Source organism: Zootoca vivipara, chromosome 8 (assembly GCF_965207765.1).
Source record: "Zootoca vivipara chromosome 8, rZooViv2.hap1.1, whole genome shotgun sequence".
Taxonomy (NCBI): Eukaryota; Metazoa; Chordata; class Lepidosauria; order Squamata; family Lacertidae; genus Zootoca; species Zootoca vivipara.
In genome coordinates this window covers 67,972,397-67,993,554 of record NC_142591.1, presented here as the reverse complement: position 1 = coordinate 67,993,554, position 21,158 = coordinate 67,972,397, and the positions used below count along the sequence as shown (strand labels likewise).

Sequence of the window (21,158 nt, the reverse complement as noted above, 5' to 3'; positions counted from 1 at the left end):
CTTGCGATTTTGTTCTTAATAGAAAGTGGCATTAAACAACTTTGTCAAAAGAAGTTCAACAAGTTTTGTTGATTTTCACTTTTTGAAATAGGGCAACCCTAATTAAACTGGCCTTTTGAAATCAGTTTTTTCCTCATCACATTTGAAGGAAACCCACGTTAATAAGCTTGTTTCCTATTTACGTGGGGTGAATATCCATTGTGAAGAGCAGCAAGTGTTTTGTAGTTCAAAGGGAGAAACTATCCCCTCCTCAAATTTTTAAAAGCCCCAATGCAACATGTATGTGAAATTTAAGTTTGTGAATATTTATTTTACTAGTTTGGTTGGATGATAATTTGCATTGAAGGCTGTAGTCCATTTACCTAGGAGCAAGCCCCGTTATTCACTGGTATTACTTCTGAGTAGACATGGTTAGGATTGCACTGCAAATGGATTATTCCCCTCCTCTGTAATAATAAAGCAGCTGTTTATTAAAATTCAATCTAGCTGTCATGTTGGTTTTTTTAAATTAAAATATGTGTATTAGGGTCATATTACAATATTACACGGCAGATGTGTGTAGCCAACTTTTCATGTTTTAATGAACAGCAGCATCAAGGGGCTATGAGTTTGCAAAAAGAAACAGTGGGTGAGAGGACTGGTTTCTCCTTGGGCTGTTTTTCAATGCAAAATCCTCTCCTCAGCTGCTTTTCCGGTCCATGGGAAAGCATGAGTTTCATATTGCGCCAGAGAAGAGGGTGGAGACTCAGCTGCAAGGGACCATATTAACCAGGCTCTCCGCACTCTTCTGGCATTCAGGTATGATTCTTCCTGTGGTTTTTTTACATTTTAAAAAATAATAATCCATATGACTATTACATCTTTGTTGTGTAACAATCTGGCTCCACCAAAAACGCACTCAGAACATCTCATTAGGGTGATCGGGTGCAAAAGATGACCCCAGCCTCCTGCACCTTTCATAGTTGTGGGATTTCAGCAGGTGTCATGCATGACAAGCGACACCTGATGGAATTTTCTATTCTTTTAAATCTGCAGGATCCCCGTCCCTTTTCCTCCTTCTCCGTGCCACCCTACATCCTGTTCCCTGTGTTTTTGTACTTGGGTTTTAATTAATCTGGATTGCAGACCATTCCCTGGTTGCATCCCTACAATAATTAGTGCAGATCAGAATCTCCGCTTCACCTGTTAAGTGTGCTGAAATAATTGCACGTATTTATCACTCTTTAACCAGAACTGGCTGCAAGAACATTGGGAGGGTTAAAGATGTTAAGATATAACCCATCTGTGTTAATTCCTGCGTTTGTATTCCTAGACCAGAGGTGGTGACCTTTCTTTCATCCATCATAGATGAAAGAACCTTCTGGGTGCTGCATGGCAGTGGAGGGCATGGCCCAGAGGCATAGATGCGCTGCTGCTGCTGCTGCTTACCTTTGTTCAGCAGTGGAGGTTGGTCCATTATAGCAAATGGGTCTCTACCCCACCACGCTCATTCTGCCCTCAGCCAGCCCCCCTGCTTGAATGCCTTCCTACTTGTACAAGGACTAGGATGTAGCACTGGTTGCCGGCTTCCTCCTTCTCCTCCGTCTCGAAGTTGCCTCTTGTAGAACTCAGCAAGATGGGATCCAGGCTAGAATTAGCTCCACCAGCTATTGGCTCTGGCTCCACCTCCTGTTGGTCTCCCTGCCTTTGACCCTATGGGTCCCAGTAGGCACCAGCAACCAATGTTGTAAGGTGGGCTACATGCCAGTCTAGCAAAAGTCAGAGGTTTCAGCACACACCCAATTCTCCCATCTTCCATCCAAGAATGCAAGAGACATAAGTCACAGTTCAATGATATATTCCAGACAGCCAAATGCACTCACAGGGAGTGGCTAGCAGGGCGTGTGAGAAGTGCAGTCTGCAGAAAGTGGGTAAAGGTAAAAAGGCAGAAAGTGGGAGTGTGGGCTTGGGAGTCTGAAGACCTAGGCAGAAAGGAAAAGAGGGCCATACTCAGGCCCTGTACCTAGATACTCAAAGGGAGCATCACCATTTGTTTCTCTTTCTCACCCAGCTTATTTGCATACTTGACTCTTATGGAATGGAACCATTTTGATGTCTCATGGCTGATTGTCATCCACCAATATGCTTCTTATCGTTGATACCATATTGGTCCCAGAGAACAACAGACACAAGTCAATAATGGCACATCTTTTATTGGATCGCCAATTCCCTTGGAGCTAATACAAGCAACTGCTAAAGGAGTTCGGGTTTTTGGATGGGGAACTAACAGGAGCCAGGAGATCACAAGGTGGCTAACACTGTTTTTGGCCTGAGAGTTGCGTTCACCTTTGCCAATCCTCTGGGGGCACCATGGGAGCAATGGGTGTGCCCAAAGGTGGGTGTGCCCAACCCCATACTCATACACAGGTCACAGACACAGACACCCACCCACACATGTTTCCCCCCCCCATTTTGTCACCTCTGCCAACAACAGTGGGCGATTAAGAGGTTGCAGGTATAAGGGAGCTGGTTGTAGAAAGTCAAAGATGATGAACAAAGGGACACATTAAGGCAGGACCAAGAATTTTTTGGTAGGGTTTTTCTGAATACTATTTTAACAATTGAAATGGCCACATACAAAACTCATTTCCTGAATGCAATAATTTGAAAGCAAATCCTGTTAGCAAGTAAATCCGACTTGTATCTTTCTCCTTCCCTTGAGAGGAACTAGTTCGTTTTAAATGTGAGGCCTGCACACAATAGCTAACACCTGTCTTTTACAGAAAAAGATTATAAATGTACTACATTTTCTCTTTGTTCTTCTCCCTTAAGAGCTCTTAACTCCATGCCCATATCTCCGTAATCTCATCTTGCTATTAAATATTTGCATACCCAACCTGAAAATGAGAGAGTTAATGGGTGCAGAGAAAAATTGGATATATTCTATCCATTTATAAAATTTCCTATCTGTCCTTGGAGATGTGGAATTCTGGATTAATCACCCTAGAATAGCCATGGGAGCAAAGAATATCATTAGTTTAAAAACTCAGCTGGCTTCACTTATAGAGGATATTGCATGATAAATTTTAAGCTGGTGCTTACACAGTGGCCCAGTGGGAATGGAAAATGTTATTTCCCCCTGAAGCTATTCGTCCATCCTTCACAGCATCAGAGATGTTCACAACTGAGGATAGCAGCTCAAGTATTAAGAACACTTTCCCAAGGGAAATTGAAGTGGGTGGGTTTACACTTTGTTCTTTAAATAGCAGAGTCCAGTTTGCCAGATTGTTGAAACGCTGAAACAAATTTTTCGCAAAGAAACAATGGGCTTCTTTTAGTTTTCCCTCCAATGCGTGGTTTTCATACCTGGAACACCTGCTCATATTTCACAAATCCAATTCCTTGTCCTTTAAGCATCATTGACACGTTACCCCATGCTTGCTCCTGCCCTCTGCTTATGTCTGACGGTATCCTGTAATTCAAATAATAGAGTCTCCCGTATTGAAGTTCAGGTTACTGTGGCTCATATCTCAGTCCAGGAAGGTGGAATAATGCAAGGTGGGCAAACTTCAGGCCTGCAGAATCTGCTTGGGTTTTTTATTTAGATCTCCAGGACCCACCCACTGGAGCCTAGTGCAAAAGTCATGCCCTTGGAAGTGAAGAATTATGAGCCCAGGAAGTTGTTTTGATTACCAGAACTGAATGGAGCTTACAGTCCTTTCATGCAAAAATTTGCTCCTGGTATCCCAAGCTCTTCATTTCAGCAGTTTAATCTAAGCAGGAGAAGGACTTGGGCTGTTTAAAAAATGAGTCTGAATGCTTGCTAATCTTACTACAAATCACTCCAATGATCTACTGTTAGATTTGGCTCTACAGTTTTCCCATTATCCTTCCAGCTGTAGTTAACATATAACTGAACCTTGTGAGTTGTATGCAGCATGGTTTTGTTTTGTTCCTTAGATAAACCCCACAAATTCACCCATGTTGCCCTGGGAGGTTTTTAAAGCCATACACAAATTACTTTACATGGTGTTGCCCCGTTTTGTGCTCCTAATCTATAAAGAAGCTGCCTGTTAAAGTCTTGAACACCACAAACCATTTCTAGGTTAATCCAAATTGGGTTAGCAGTCACCATTCGAGGTGTATGACGGCTACACTTAGAATTCAAGAAACTGCTCTAGGATGGAATAAATTGAACAGTTTACTGAGGTCTGAGGAGAGGAAAGGGTGGTCATAGATCCCATAGATCCCACATGTTGATGGACTCCAATTCCCATTGGCTGTAGCTAGCATGGCCCATTGTCAGGATAGTGGCAGTTGCAGCCCAGGCACATCTGGAGGGAGTCAGGTTTCACACCTCTGCTCCCCATAATGAGACTGGAAAATCATTGGTGTGGTTATGGTGCTTGCCCCATCTATCTCATTATTTACCACTTGACCAAGTTTGAGCTGAGTTCTAGATGCCACAAGCGTGTGCTCCTGGGTTTGTGGGTGCTCAGTGCACCTGCTGAGCTTTGCATGGATTGGGCTTTAGCAAGGCGGTACAAAAGCAAGCTGATGCAAATTAGGGGGAAGGACCTGTAGCTCACCGGTAGAGCAGCTGTCTTGCATGCATAAGGTTCTAGATTCAATCTACAGCATCTCTAGGTAGGGCTGGGGAAAAACTTGCTTCCTTAAAATGCTGGGAAGCCAGTGCCAACCAGCATGGGCAGAACTGAGCTACATTGGCGAAAGGTGTAACTTGGTATAAGACAACTCCCTATGTTCCCAACACACTATTTATGTCTGTTTTCAGTGATATACTTGAAGTCATCATGGAACTTCAGTGTGCCTTGGTGAGAACGGAACTCAATTAAGGGAAATGAGTATTTCCCGGGGTCCACCACTCACTGAGCGAATTATGTGGCTTAAGTGACTGGGACCAGAAATATTCCGTTCCTGAACAGCTTCAGATTGCTCATCCCCCTCCTTATATGTTGTTTGATGAGATACTGTCATGGGACACAGACCCTCTACAATCGAATGTGTTGTGTTGGTACATTACACACCCACCCACACCCACACCCACACCCAAATGAATATACTAAGAAGCCCTTGCAAATGAATGAATTACTGCCAGAACAGTATCCGACGATGTGGAATTTTATTCCATCCATATACATGCATAGTAACAACATTTGTTGAGAAATTATTTCTATCAGAAGTAGAACATTATCTCTGTGATCACCAGTTGCAGTATTGCTACTTTTATATTTAAATATATCTTATAAATGAATTAGATTCATACTTGCAGCATTGAGTTAAGGTTTTCATTTTGACTGTGCCTTTCAAAAGATAAAACTGATAGATATGACCTCATTACTTACAATACTGCTTCCAGTAATTTTTGTTCATTCTTTATAAAGTATTGCATTTAACAGCAAAGGTTTAAAAATCGAGACAGAGATGCATCAGCAAAAGAAAATACAAGTACTATACAGGGGGGGGAAATTGCCATCTTCGTTTTAACGGACGTTTCGGGTTAAGAAAGTAGACAGAAACATACTGCTACATACAAATGCAAAGCCTAGTGACTAAGGTACTGTATCTGCTAAAATATAAAGTGCAAATTGAGCCAAATTCTTCTTTTTAATAAAAAAAATTGAAATTGAAATTTTAAGGCGAACTTTACAGCATAGTTGAAACGTTTTGCAAGTTATATTTTAGCATCTACATATATCTGCAATAGCATATAAGGGGAAAAAATCAGGATACACAGGTGCTTTTGAAGCTATTTCTAAAATGCTTTTCCGTATAGTTTGTGACTATTTTCTTTAAAATCTACTATACAGTGCAAACCATATGTGCTACACAATAACTATACAATAACATTACAAATGACTTTAATATAAAGTTGTTGTCGTTTCTTTTTAAATAAAAAATAAACTACAGCTATGAATACTGCTGGTAAAATAAATTAATTGTCTTGAAAATGGCACCAAGAATACACTTTACTAATGGACTGTAATGGAAGTACACCTTTAAAGTCTTTAACTCAGCAATGATGAATTAAAGCCTGATTGTCCAGAAGTAATACAAACAGCTCTCTTTCAGACTCGTATGGAACAATATGCTAAAGACAGGTACCAAATTGGGTGGGGCCAAATGCTTTCATTTGACGTGTTCTGCTGCATGTGACGAGCAATAAAACTTCTTATGAGTTATAAAGTTTGATAGGTTGTTGAACTGGATGTCACACAGGCGGCAATACTTTCCACTGGTGGGTGCCTGAGTAGACCCATTCACGCCTTTTGCTATACTAGACAACTGTTCTTCTGCTGCAGGAATGGTTGGAGAGACGTTTTCATTGGCAGCTAAAACATTATCAGAGGCCCAAGATGGAGATTTGTGCCCATCTTCATGCTGCTGGGTATTCTGGGAAATGTTCTCCTGCTGAGGGTTTGCCGCAGGCCTTTCCTCCTGTTTCAGTCCGCCGTTAACTATAACCATGCCTCTGTTTTTTGGCAGCAACGGCAGAGACTCTTTCTTCTGGACTGGGCACCCATTGGAGGGGGTCTGGCCCTTCAGGGAATCACCTTCTGCGTTTGTACTTTGATCTGCTTCATTGTTGTGAACGGCAAGGGAACTGGAAATGTAATCGCTTGGCTTTATTCCATAATATGGAGAAAGCTGGTCTGCTCCTTTAGCTTTCTTTATTGCTCCTGGATAAAGGCATTGTGGAAGAAACAAATGTTTGTTTTCTTCTTTTGTAGCAATGAGCTGGGCAGCTTCGCTGAAGACCTTAAGTCCTTGAAGAGTTGCTAAGTGCGTAGAAAACAAGTTTCCGTTGGGAGAAGGCTGTTTCGAGCTCCCGTTTTTCTCACATTTGATTATGCTCCGTTCGTAACTGACCTCGGGGCTGTTCCGTTCGCTTTCTGGGTTTTGAAACACTTTGCCGTCAAGTTGCCCCATTTCGTTACGCTGATGCACAGTGACGGGGCAGAAATTCTGCTTATGCGCCAGGTAATTCTCTACCTTGTTGAAACTGATCTTGCATACTGTGCATTCATGGTAGTCCAGCAACCTTTTGGGGGAAGCAGATGTCCTATCAGACTGGGACAAGCATTTTTTGCTGAGATCTATAGGCGCGTCCATCTCCAAGCAAGAAACGGTGGTGGAATGTGGTGTGTCGCACTTTGAGGCCGGGATGCATTTGTTAATGGACAGCGATGTTTCTAAGTGCTTCGAGACTATGCCTGGAAAGATATCGCAGCGCGGGTGGTAGCACTCCCCGAGGCCATCTGCCGGCTCTTGAGAAGATGTGCAAGGGTTGGGGAGATTAGCCACTTCAAGAAAACGCTGTTGGACCAGCTGTGGCCTCTGCTCCTGTTCCGGCAGGCACATCTCATACATCTTCCTTCGCTTGCGTGTGCGCATCGTCCTCTGCATAGCAGGCACTTTGTTGGAAGCAGACCTTTTCAAGGGAGGATCATGACGTGTGGCGCAATAATACTGCTTGTGGACCATATACGTTTCGTGCCTACTGAAGGTAATATTGCAAGCTTCGCACGTGGTTTTGTTGGGATCACTTTCTCCTTCAATTAAAGGAGTCGTCGTTGAGCTCTTGCTATCGGAAGGTTTCCCGTTCATTTTCTCATCACTGTTGGCAGCACTAGCCAGCTTTTTCACCTGTGAGGAGAAGTCCTTTTCATGCCCCTTACTGTTTGGCCCAATCATGTCTAATACAGTGGAGGAGTTGAGGCAGGAAGCCTGAAGGAGCTGATTCTCTGGATCTGAAGTGTGAGGCGTGCTACTCAAAAGGTTGATAGAATTTTGACCGTTGTTGGGGCTCACAGCCTCCGGCATTTTTTCTGAAACGCTGCCAAAATCTGGTGACTTTGCCATTTGCTGCCATCGACTGCTGCAGTAATGCTTTTTGTGCACTAAGTAGTTGTCTAGATTGTTGAATGTTATGTTGCACTCAAAACAGGTAGCTCCTTTTGGCATGAGCGGACTGTAAATGACAGGGGGGTAATTGTTACTTCCATGCCTCAGTCTTCGGTGGACCAACTCGGACATTTTGGCTAAGATCTCAGAGGCCTGAGGAACAACGGTGATGTCCTGGGGAAAAGCGAACTGAGAAAGAAAGGGTCCCATTGGAAAAGAAGGACCCAAGTTAGGCTGGACTGGGGACGAGGCAAGCCTTGGGCTAGATGGCTCAGATTTTATTTTTGTGTAGGAAAAGCTTTGCTTATTTGTGACAGGCTGCGTTTCTGGCCTCTGATTTGGAAGGAAAAGGGGAGTCTTTTTTTCACATTTGTCGAGCTCGGTGTCAGAACTTGCATCCTTTGTCTGCATTGTCTTTTGGCTTTGGGAGCCGTCATTCCTGTTCAGCAGATCTGCAGTTGCCTGCAAAGTCTCTTCGTTGCCACTTGGAGAGTGTTCAGTATCACTTTCTCTCTGAAGTTTGTTGCCAGAGACATGTAGATCTTGGTGCTGCTGCAGCTCCCTCTGAGTTTGGAAGCCAAAATGGCAGTGTGTGCATCGAAAGGCAGCCTGAGTGAGATGCGAGAACAGGTGCTGGTGGAAATTAATCACGGAGTCTGCGGTGTAGTTGCATACTGTACATTTCAGGCTAGAACCGGAGGGGAGAAATTCTTCCATTTTTACTCCTGAGAAAGGGGTAAGAACAAAATAACAAAACCAACAAGTTAATTTGAGTCTTTTGTCCGCCGGAATATATTTAACAGAAAGCAATTACAAATCCTTATAAGCTTACTTCTGAATTTTATAATGCACACTTCACATTCCCAGGGCAGTTACAAAAGTGCTTGTGTGTGTCTGAGAGAGAGAGATGTGAGAGTCTTAGCGAGTGCTTACTAAGCTAGTCATAGCAGGTTACCCATAAGCCCTTTCTGCTAGCCAGGCTGAATAAGGCAGAAGAGCACCCAGATGAGCATTGCTAGGTGGCACACAGTCGATGTCTTTCCTTTGCTGCCATCACAACTACAGGACATTCTTGAAGCTGGGCTTTTACCTCTATTTGGCCACATTCACACGGAGTTTTCCACTACCTGCATTCAGGCTGCATTATTGCCCCAAATAAGATGAACAGGCTGTGTCTTGTGGGAGAAGGCTTGAGAGCAATCATGGCAACCACCCAAGCCATGTCGGCATCATGTCAGCTAATTAGGGTTCCAACAGAAGTGTTGGCCATGCCAACAGAAAACTCCCCAAGGACTCTTATGGTGAATCCCTTAAATTCCATCATATACATCCTGTCACCCAGGGGCTCACAATTCTGATATGTCCACCACCCCAACAGCAGAGAGAAGCAGCAGATGAAAGCCTAAACCAAAGTAGAAAATTACTGGACCACAGAAATTACCCACGCCCAAATCACCCACATGCTGGTCAGTACAGAACACTATGTGGTGACTGGCCATGTGGCGACATTCTGTGACCATGAGTCACACAGGGACAAAGGACATTCAGCGTGGACTTTTAAGACCCTCTCCCCTTCATCCCAGACTCTAAGCCTGGCAGTCTTCAATGCAGGGTCCGACCCCACCTTTATCAGCCTTATGGGGATAACAGCACGATGCTACGCTTATCTCAATGACAGCACCAGTCCCAGGACTACCATTTAGTTAAGGCTTAAGTTCTGACATTCATATCACCTAACAAGCATCCGTCATATCATGAATGGCTTTTGCCTCGTCTGATCTTCCCATTTAGTACAGAAAAAGGTAGGACAGTTGTGATACTTTAATATCTTAAACAGAACAGGTGATTACTGCAGCATAAGCCAGTAATCACTGAGTTCAGTGCTTGTGGCTTCACTCTTTTTACAACTTCTCATGGGCAGGTTACTAAAAGGGGGGGGGGAGAATTAAGTTTGAAATGTCTTAAGGAAAGCTGACTCCAGTGGAGCAAATATTTCACTTACCACTGTGAGAATTCAGATGCATTTCCAGGGCCCTTGCGTTAGAGAAGCTTTTGGTGCACTGTGGAAAAGGGCAGATGCTGGATATCTGCTGGATGCTGTCGTCATTCTCCTCCGAAAGCTGAGCTCCTTCTCGTTGCCTCCCGCTGCAGTAGTACATGAGGTGAGCCTGCAGATTTCTCTCGCTCCGATACCAAATGCCACAAGATTTGCAGGGGAATATGTCCTCTACAAGGGAGGGGGGGAAACAAACCAGGTGTGAGTAAGCCATAGTTTACTCCTGCCGGCAAGCCTTAGCCCAACAAGTTTAAGCTGCCTGATCTTCTTATTTTAAAAGTACCCATTTAACAGCAGGGTGGCAGCATAGTGCATGATTAATAAACAACACATAAGAGCTCAAAAGAAACCAGGTGCGAGAAGTAATTCCTCACCCTCTCTTTTGTTTTGTTGTAAATTCTGGGTCTGGGCATCAATACGAAATATATACGGCTCACTTATCTAACAATTATCTTTCATGTTCTCTGCAGTTGGAGTCAAGAAAACAGGTACACAGCCTGTGTGTATTATACATTCATGTATTTTCTTTCCCTCTCCCCTGGTAGCCAGATTAGGGAACCATTCAAGTGGAACCTCAATCAGAAAATATTGTGTAAAAATTTTCCCAAGGAAACAAACAAACAAACAAACAGGTCCATTGGCTGTGAGAACGGTAGAATTTAGTTGAAGAACTTAATCCTCCATTGATGGGAGGGGGAATCAAAGATTAAAAGCAGGAACTTACACATACGCAAACCTAGCATGCCAAGGAAAAGGCTAAGCTAAGATCCTTTCACCGATACCTGGCTTTCTAAGCAGAGGGAGTGATTTATTTGGGAGAGCATTCAATCATAAAGCATACCTGCCAGCACGATGTGGCCGAAATCCAGGATGCCATCTTCTGGGTCGACACTCCCAGGGGAGTCACGTGACCCATGCAAGATCACAGCCCCCAAAAAGCGGTTTTGGGGGGCAGTGTGGTGCCCCAAAATGTGAGTTTTTTGGTGCCATGCCCCCCCCAAAGTGCAGCCTGAAATTGCATGAGATCGTGGCAGTCATTTTGGCTGCTGTTCTCTCACAAGAAAAAAAAAGGGGGGGATGTCACATTTTCCCCGGGGCAGCTGATTCTGCAGTCTCATCTGCAGAAATACAGCTTAGGACAGAGGTAGCCAAGGTGGTGCCCTCTAGATGTTATTGGACTCTAACTCCCATCATGGTTGAGGCTGATGGGAGTTGGAATCCAGAAACATGGTAGCACATCAGCTACCCATGGTCTAGGAACCTGGTAATCTGTTGTTTTTCCTGGCTTGAAAGCCTATGCTGGTGAATTCAGAGAAATCCTAAGCCCGACAGATAGGCATTGTTAATGTGATGTGGTAAGAATATAGCAATGTTTAAATAATAGTTCAGATATAAATTGTACTAGAGCAGCACTCACTGTTGACGATAGCTGTAGGCAAAATGGACGCCATAGCAGCTTGTTGAGGGAGCAATTGTATCGAGTCCAACAATCGAGCAGGATACATCCCCTCGGTAAGAGTCATCTGACTGGCAGCTTGCAGCCTTGAGTCAAAATCCACCACGAAGGCAATGAGCTCTTCACCCTCGGCAATGGCTTTTGTCGTCGTGCACCAAAGCTGGCCCCCTGTGCAGAAAACATACACAAAGAAGGAAATGCTTAATGGGCAAACCTTATATTGTGCAGCACCGTGTTCTGCTTAGGGGAGCTGCATTTTGCTGGGAAATGATGGAAACCCTTTGCCTTTAAGGCTCTCTTTCTGCTTTTACAGGAGTGTTATGCCATGCTTTGAGGCAGCCATGCTGAAAACATTGCCAGAAGCTGCGCAAGCAATACCACAAATGAATGGCAGGCAACACCTCTTTAACTCTTCTGCAATCCATTGTCTCAAACAGCGCTACGCAGTGGACATTCCTAGAAAGTCAGTATAGATATATCTATATATATTTGTTTTCATTGGTTGCTATCCAGCCAGACGTTTTGTTCAACTTCCTCTCCATTCCACAAACCATATTGCTATCTGTATACACATGTATTAAGTAAAATATCCGTGCATTCCAAGGGACTATCCATAAGCAAACAAATAATACCCCAATGCAAAACATGGTTCAGATACCCTCATAAGGTCATTTTTACTGCTTGCTGGGATTTGCTGCCATCTGCCATCTTCAACTGTGAAACTTTATTTGAATAAATGGCAGGAAGAAAAGAGGTCAAACAGATTACGAGATAAAGCAAGGTACTGTAGATCTTAAAAATTGTCTAATCATGGTCTATTGACTAACAATAAAACATTCAAAGCTCACTGATGAGTAGCACAGGGCATGGCCAGTGTTCCAGTGGTATGGAAAATGCAGCCGATGAATTTTAAAATACCAAATGATTTTTGAGTACAGAAACCTTTTCATTCAGTTGGAAAACCATATTATAAAAATGGTATTCAAAGGATTATGCAAAGTTCAGATAGTGAGCACCTGTTATATCTCAACTGTGATGCTGATTGAAAGGACAAGGTAGGTCCATCATTTGGGCAGTGAAAAGGGGGCATCAAAAAACTCAGCTCACTCACCACCAAGACTCCAGGTTCACACCCTCCCCATATCATCTAGCATTACGTCTTGTGCACTAGTTTAATACATCTGCCTGCAAATTTCCATGCAAACACCAGAATGCCACACAAACTCCATACATTTAAACTTTATTTTCCCTTTTATGAGTCTGTAGATGTTTAGTAATAGCTGGCCGATCCCTGAAGCTCTTTCCACACTCCATACATTTATATGGTTTCTCCCCTGTGTGAGTTTGCTGATGTCTTCTGCAATCTGCCCTATAAGTGAAGCTCTTTCCACACTCCATACATTTAAATGGCTTCTCCCCAGTGTGAGTTTGTTGGTGCGAAGTAAGGTGTTCCTTCCGGCTAAAACATTTCCCACATTCCATGCATTCAAAAGGCTTCTCTCCTCTGTGAATCTGTTGATGTACCCTCATGTGTGAACGATGACGGAAGCAAAATCCACATTCCACACATTTAAAAGGTTTCTTCTTTACTTCCAGTGAAACTACAGGTGGCCCTCTAGAGTTCCGACTGTTTTCTCCATCACCAGATCTCTCTGAGGGTCCTGGGAGAGACTGGTCAGAGGTTGTGGGGAGGGACGCAGGAGACAGATGGACCAAGTCCACTGTCCATCTTCTTCCTCCTTCCATCCTCACTTCCTTTGTAGGGTCAGCCTCTCAAATCCTTCTGGAGGAGCTCAGATGCTAAAATGAGCTTTGGATTCCGGAAATCCTGATAGCAACAGCAGCAGCAGTAGAAACCCTGGGAAAGTGTGTGTGGGGGAATCTCCGCCCACGCGTGGGAACCAGGAAGTGGGACGCTAACACCCCTCCCCCAGATGCCTCCATTGGAAGAGGGGCCCCTACGGCGCACCACCTCCTTCCTTGAAACTTTGCATTCAATTCTGGAGAGGAAGTTTCTCTCACTTTCCCCATTAAAAAGAACTGACTTTCATTCTTCCCTTTCTCCCCGTCTGGAACCTGACCCGTACCTGGGCTTTTCATCCTGGACTCCCCCCTCTCTTGCAAAGGGGGGGGAAATCCTTTATGCATTAATATGCATGCATCATTGCATTGGCTGCCTGACTGTCCCAATGCCCTCTGAACTTCCTGTTCAGGTATGCCAAAGATGTGTTTCATAAAGCCCCATTCAAACAGTAGAGCTTGGCTTAAAAGGAAAACTTTCTTCAAAGAGTGAGATATACCATAGCTCTGTGCTGCAAGTGTCACGCGAGAAAGCATTAAAAAGAAAATTAACTATGCAAGTAATGCACTAATGTATTTGAATGTGATAGTGAATGCTCATTTATTTAACATGTTTAGACAGGCAGAGCACTCATATTTGTGTTATCTCTGCTCTCAGGCCTAGATACATATCCAGTACAGTTATGGCTAAAATAATGTCACATACTTTACATGTTATAAAGCTTTTTCTGTTATAGGTTTTGTATATATAGCAAAAGCTATATGCTGTATTAATTAGGCAAGAAAAAAGACACACACACACAAACACAACTGGGTACCCAATTTGATAAGTAATATTGCTGTGTTTATCTTTCAGCATAACTGCCTTTTCAACTACACTTCATTTTTTCCCCTTCCTCAAAGAGATTACAGTTTTAAAACAACTTGTTGCAAAAATCTGGTGGAAGAGATAACAACAGTGTATGATATGCAACAGCTAAATAGAAGAATTAGGACATTGTTTTGGAGGAATCTTGGACAATTAATTAATCCAGTCCTATTAGCTTTCAAAGATGAGAAAACAAAACAGCATCGCTCACAATATGTTTGAGAGGGGGAAACCAAGGCAGGGCTCCTAGACCACAAAGTGATGCAGAAGTTTCAAAGCAGAAAAAAGTTTTTTTTTCACATTCACTGTTCGCTAGGAACGCAGCAGGATTTGGCCACAACCACTGGAACCAAATGTATTATGGCCATTATAATCCAAAGATTTCGAGCACTCTCAAGTACCGAAAGCTACTTTCACAGTGGCAATTTATTGCTGGGGGTGGGGGTGGGGAGCCAAATTCTTAGGGAAGACTTGAAAGCAGAAAAAATAATGCAGAATAAGAAAATGCTGACAATTTAGTTACTTTGAATCATTTTACTGTAATTGCTGAATTATTGTGTTTCTTTCGTGAATACACACAACCCTGAATAAGGGCAAAAACGTGCTCTATGAAGCCCTGAACATTTACAGCGCGAGTGTTAAGTTTTCAAATGATTTCCCTAAAATAAGTTATGTTTCCATATTGATGCTAAGGCACACAGCAGTTTATACTGTTGGTAAAGAATCTCATCAAGTGGTAAAACTCCGGGTCTCAAGAGAAAGGCTATACACCAGTGCTAACACAGGCTGAACGCTCCGCCACAGTGTGAATTTTCAGTTTATTTTTAATTTTTTGTTTTAATCTAAACACACACACACACGATAGACAATAGGATGCACCTGTATACCTCTTTTGTGGTATGTTTTCTTGCCTGGCTTCTCAATGATGGTCTGTATGGAGCTACAATTTGACATACTGTTCTGGGTGCTTCATATAATCATCGAGGACCTACCTATTACTTGGGTTTGTTTATTTATTTATATTAAATTTGTACACTGCCCTATGCCTGCAGATCTCAGGGCAGTCCACAACATAATTCTACCTTTCTTGAGTTAGGATTTTTATTTGGTGCTTTCCATCTGCCCACCATTTTGTCATTATTTCGAAAACCAGGCATCGGGGCTGGAGTTGGCACCTGAGATCACGCCTCCGGTGCATTTAAACAATCCGAAGCAATGAGAAAGGAAGCAGCAACTCTGATTCTTATTCTATAGGTTCTCTCCCTCCCCCCCAACCATACACACTTGTGTCCCTCCTGTATTTTTGCTTTAGTCATCAAGTAGGAAATGAGGGTGGGGAAGGAACAGGTGGAACTGAGTGGGGGGGAAGAAACAGCTGCTGCTTTTATTGCTTCAAAGGGCATGATCTCGGAGTAGGCACTGGCAGTCCAAACTTGAGGCAGTAATTAATTCAGTTTGCATCACAGGGAAGTGCTATATTTGGATACCATTCTTCTCTCTTCCTCCCACTTTGTTTTTTTTTTTACCCCTTTGGTGTTCCACCAGTGCGACTAGCACCTTTTCAGAATAGGTCACTAACAAAATTAAACAACTTTTTTAAAAAAAATCTGTGCAAAAGGTGGCCCAGACTGCCTGTTTTTTGTAATGTTTATGAGCTGGGCTCTTGTGGAAACAGATCTGGTTCCTAACAGGAAGCTTTTAAATGACCCTCATAATTGCTGTCAGAGCTGCAGCAAATTTGCAGTGTAAATTCTGAAAGTAAAGAACAGTCACAGTTCAAATTTGATTTTTTTTTAAAAAAATGGAAATTCATGCTTCTGTTACAAGAATCAGTTGCCTTAAATATCGCTGAATCTTGCCAATGTTTCCACATTCTTTTTATTATTATTTATGGAATCGGTGCCTGCAGGATGTCATGCAGACTTTTGCTGATAAACTCTAATTAAGATTAAAACAAGTCCATTGGAAAAGATCCCATCATTTGCAAACATGATAGACGAAAGAAGTACTCCCTACTTGTCAACCAGAACCATTCAATAGTCTAACAGTTACTAGGCTACAACACTGACAAAGGTTCAATTATATTGTATGGCCCTACCTATAAAGTACTGTATAAGAAAAATGTATCTCATGTAAAAGCACATAACTTCAGCCCTGCTAGCTGAAATCCATGGCTCCTCACAATGCATTGCAAAAAACAATCTACCAGATGCACTATGATTGATGCATATTTTCTTTTTAAGAACAAGAAAATGCAAGCAGGAGAGAGCTGTAAACCACAGAACTATACCTGGGCTCTTCAAAATAGGAACATGGCTCAGCATAATATATATGTGTGGGAAATGGAGGCAGTGAAACCCTTACTCAAGAGATACAGAAATATGCACATTCTGATCCAAAACACATTAGAAAACAACAGCTTAGTTTACACTGTGGCCTGGTTGCTTCTTGAACTGCAAGTATGGGCATAGCTCCATGTGGCTAGTGGTTTGTGTGAAGCAGCACTACACAGTTCTGCAGCAGTTTCGACCTGTGTGATGCAGCACAGTTCAAAGGGGTGCAACTACATGACAAAATGCAAAAGGATTGTCATTTCAGGGGTTCAGCCCACATGACGTGCCTGAACCGGCAGATAAGATGTACTCATTGGTCCTCATTTTTACATCATGTGCCCAGTTCAGAGGCTTCTCTTACAGGGATGAGAGGTGTATTTTGCACAAGAATAGGTTTCCCCCATGACATCTACGTTGGGTCCATTCGGCCTGCACAACCATCGCGCAGGGCTGTCCCCAACACTGGACTCTACAAGGAAGGCTGCTTGCACAGCAGCACGTGCAAAACTGTGTGTGGACGAGAATACGAATCAGAAATACTCTGGTCACTGTAACTGACAAGGGTGATGCAGCAAACACGGTTACAAATAAAAACAAGAACCTATTCTGACAATGCCTTCTCCCTCATTTGCAATTAATTCCTACAGATAATTCATTGGAACAGTTCAGCTGTATTTGCAATTTCGATCCTATTTGCTTGCTTTAAGAGTAATCCAAAATGCAAGGGCTGCATGCAGTTATTGCTTTTAAAAGAGCATTCCCTGCTGTCTCCAGTTGGGAAGTTTCCCTTCAGAATCAGCAGTGCCATATGGCTTCTGATTAGTCCGTCTATTGCTTTTATCAGCACCGGCATTCCAGGGGGAATTGCTAAAAATAGTTTAACTTTCCTCCTAAGACAAAGGCGGTGGCAAAATACAAGACAGACCCGCTGGAATTCGGGTATCTTAGAGACAGTCAGCTTCGTGCTTCGATATGCCATGTGAGCATACGATATATAGATGCTTACCAAGAAAAAGTTGCTCTTGAAATTCTGTTTGGCTGATATTCATTCTCAGCAAACAGCCTACCAAGTTGTGCAGATTCCCCCCTCCTCCCTTCTGCTTCTAATTTGTGTGTGTAATGCCTTCGACTGTCACTGCGGTAGAAGCAGAAGTGTCCATTTCCTGTGTACATATGTTTTTGTGAAGGAGGGTCAGAAGAGTATCGGAGCTCATTGAATAGACAACTTGCATTAGTCTACAGATTTAAAATGACACCCAGCCACAGCCAGACTCATTGCAATCTGAATTAATAGCTTCTATTTTGTGGGAAATTTTTTATTTTTTTAAGCAGTCCTGAGAATAATATGTTTATTTGCATTCGCGCCTTTTAAAGTATTTAAAGGGAATTCACAAACCCACAATCAGATATTTCCCATGGGGAGGTGAGCGCATTCTCTCGACTAGATAGAACAATGTCCCCGTGCCAAAGAACATCCCAGTTAATACCTACTAGGTGCGAGTCCGGATCGCAGGGTTTTGACATTAACAGAGAGCGTATATCTATATGTAGCCACACTGTTTAATAAGGAGGAAAAAATATAATAAATTCAAATCCAATACTGTTGAAATTCTTGACAGTAGAGTAGTGCAAGGAATAGAACTTATAAATTATGTGTGCCCCTTTTTTGAAAAATGCTTCGGAGGTTTCTTTGTGCATTTGCAAATACAGTAGGAATATGAGGTATTGTGTGGTTCCTTCTGCACAGTACCTGATAAAAGAATAAAGAGCTTTGACATATTCTTAAAACAATAGAGGAATTAAAGAGAAACAATGGGCCAGCTGCTTCATTAATACAATCAAAAGGGAGCCCAGCGCAGAGGAGTCCAGATAATTAAGCACTACTCTTTTAGACCTTCTTTCTATAATAAAATTGCTTAAAAATTTATTAACTACTTCACAGTTGTTAGATAGATCTGTGCACTTGTTTATTTGGGTTGATTAATGCCTTTTCAGTATTCTCCAACATGCCAACTCATGGTTTATACAAGTTTTTGAATAAAATAATGTAAGGGGGGAAAACGATAGGGATCTGCACCATACACAGCAATAAATCAAAGGCATTTTGTGAACAGTCTTTCCTGTTGCTAAACAATTCTCAACATTTTTCACTTGTATATGTACCTCCTAAATATTCCATGGGACATCTGTTCCCCCCTCCTCCATATATTTATCTGAATGGCCCATTCACATAGAGGATATCAGCAACAGTTCATGTAAATTCTATGAAATTAATGGAGAGGGTTTGCTGTATTACATTAGGATTAATGAGATGATATCCCATAATTTCCCAGTAATTTTTCCTTGTTTACGATCAAAGGATGTTGTCAAATGATACTCAACCTCTAATCTTAGCTCCTGCATATACAAACTCTACCACCTTTTAGTGGCAGGCAATGTAGAAACTGGTATGATTATGCTCTGTCCAGCAAAGCGCCGTTTGTCTCTCACATGCCCGGTGACAAATCCAATATATTCATTATTATACTGCAATGGAAATATTATTATTATGCATGTGCGAAGCAAGATGAAAAGGACCACACAACATAGTATTGTAGAATGGATTCATTCTTACTGCGCTGATCACCTTTGAGGTGGAAAAACTCCATTTTTATTCTTTGTACTATAAATACTCAACCATGCATTCACACATTAAGAGAACAAGCCACCTTTTCTTATTTTTCTGTGGGTGTGGACCCTTCTGTGCTACCAGCTTTCAGCTCAGAAGCAAGGCAGTCAAGCAGGCACGCTGGGCCTCCAAACCAGTGCTTGTTGCATGCAAGGGACTGGTTGCAGGCCATCAGGGATTTAGCTTGTTTCCTGAACAGAAACTCCTCCAAACGACATCTCAAGTGTTACTCACATAGACATGGTTGGTTTCAAGTTTGAACAGCAATATGACATGTAGTGCTACAATTCAGCAAAGGTAAACAAAACAGCCATGGCATGTTCAGAACTCTCACACATGCTTCTCTGGATCATGACCCTGATTTTTCTTTACAGGAAGAATTAATTCAATAATCCAATTTTTCAAACTGTTTGTCGCACGTGGCTAAGAAAACACAAAAGTCTCGTATTTGTCATTTTACAAGTTCTTTATTTGGAAGCAAAGGAAAGGTACGTCTTACCACTGCCCAGAAACCCTTTGTGCATAATACTGAAAAGTAGCTTGACAAAATGAGTGGAAGGTGCCTGTCGCTAAAGAGGAACCAAAGTATCTTGCCACGTGTCTTCTAACCTAGTTGGCAGGCTATCTTTTATGATTATAAGGATTTGAGTCTGTGTCTTTCATGTGAGTGCTGGAGTGTAGTAATTAATGTAAAGTTCCACTAGATAGAGACATAAACTACATCAGTGCTCAGAAGAAGGGAATAAAGAATTCGCAGGGAAAAAAATAATGTGATAAATTTTATTTGCCTTTCCCCCTTGATTGAGCTGTCACAGCTTATTTACCACAGGGGGAGATAGTTAAACTCGTATTCTTAGAAGTTCTGTGCATCTTAAGAGGCTTATAGGTTTCCTTCTGGGACCTTAGTTCAAATCCTGAGCTAATCGGAGTCAATACACATCTTTCTATTAGGAGGTTGTAAAAATAAAATAAAGTCTTGTGTGAAATCTCTCCTAGAGGACCAGTGTCCAGACTACAAAACTATTAAATATCTGGCACAAATCTCAACCTTTGCTTTTACGCAGCTGAATTCAAGCGGCAAAATCCTCCCACATCTTCCACATTTAGGCCTCCTGGTTGGGATTTAAAAGTAACATTGTTCTGCAAACAGTCAGAAGATGTAGCTTCTTCATTTATCTAACTCAGGGTTGGCCCTCCAGATGTTGTTGGACTCCCAACTCCCATCAGCCCCAGCCAGCGTGGCCAATGATCAGAGATCATCAGAGATCAAAACAACTATGCTGAAGGAAGTGTTTCTCATGACATCCCTGGAAATAATGCCTCGTCTTGGGCTGGGTTGGCATGATTTCCTGCAAGTGTGGATTAAATAGCAACTGCTGGGGTTTAGAACTCAGGTTCCAGGGACTTTGATAACCAAATACTTGGTGTGCCCAAAGTGTCCACATTTGTTATTACACCTGTACCCTCTTCCATATTGGAAACACATTTTTTACAATGCCTGGAACGAAAACATCACTAGCTGTGCCCTTGGGTTGGCCCATGCATTTAAACAAAGACGGCAAAGGAATCTATATTTATCAAAACAAACATGGAAGCACTTAGGAACATGGGAGGTTTCCATGCACACAGATCTTTCCTGTGAATGAATTAGATTGAAACAAATGATTTTTGCACAAATCTGGCATTTTCTACTGTAAGTTATAAGCATCTGACAGGAAGAATGGGATGCTTCTCTGGTCAGATTTTGTGCAGTACCAAGCAGATTTGGCTTCATTCTTCCTCTACCATCTCCTGAAACAACCTTTATTACAACGAACAGCACACACTAAGCAATCTACAGGTGCACAGGGGCTGCCTAGCTGAATCCCTGCATGGTCAGCAGGATTTCTAAATGACCAAGGAAAATGTGTTTGCATACCCCCTTCAGGCAAGCTGTCAAAAATCAGGCTGCAGCTGATAAACTGATTATAAAGCTGCTTAAGACTTTGCTTGTAAACAGAAGCATTTATCAACTAATAATTTGCAATAAACTGACGTAACTCCCAGCTGAGCCCCAAACTGTAATTGTCTCT

The 21,158-nt window shown here is 42.4% G+C and overlaps 1 protein-coding gene across 1 annotated transcript in view; it reads right to left on the bottom strand.

The window, feature by feature from the left end:
• Positions 1-5,106: 5,106 nt before the first annotated feature.
• Positions 5,107-21,158, bottom strand: part of ZFPM2 (zinc finger protein, FOG family member 2) — a 328,000-nt gene continuing 311,948 nt past the window's right edge. The window contains exons 6-8 of the mRNA XM_035125261.3: positions 11,379-11,585; positions 9,908-10,132; positions 5,107-8,630 (exon numbers count right to left, since the gene is read on the bottom strand). Of these exons, the coding sequence (XP_034981152.3) occupies positions 6,130-8,630; positions 9,908-10,132; positions 11,379-11,585 (2,933 nt within the window). The 3' untranslated portion in view covers positions 5,107-6,129. The remainder of the gene's footprint in view (positions 8,631-9,907; positions 10,133-11,378; positions 11,586-21,158) is intronic.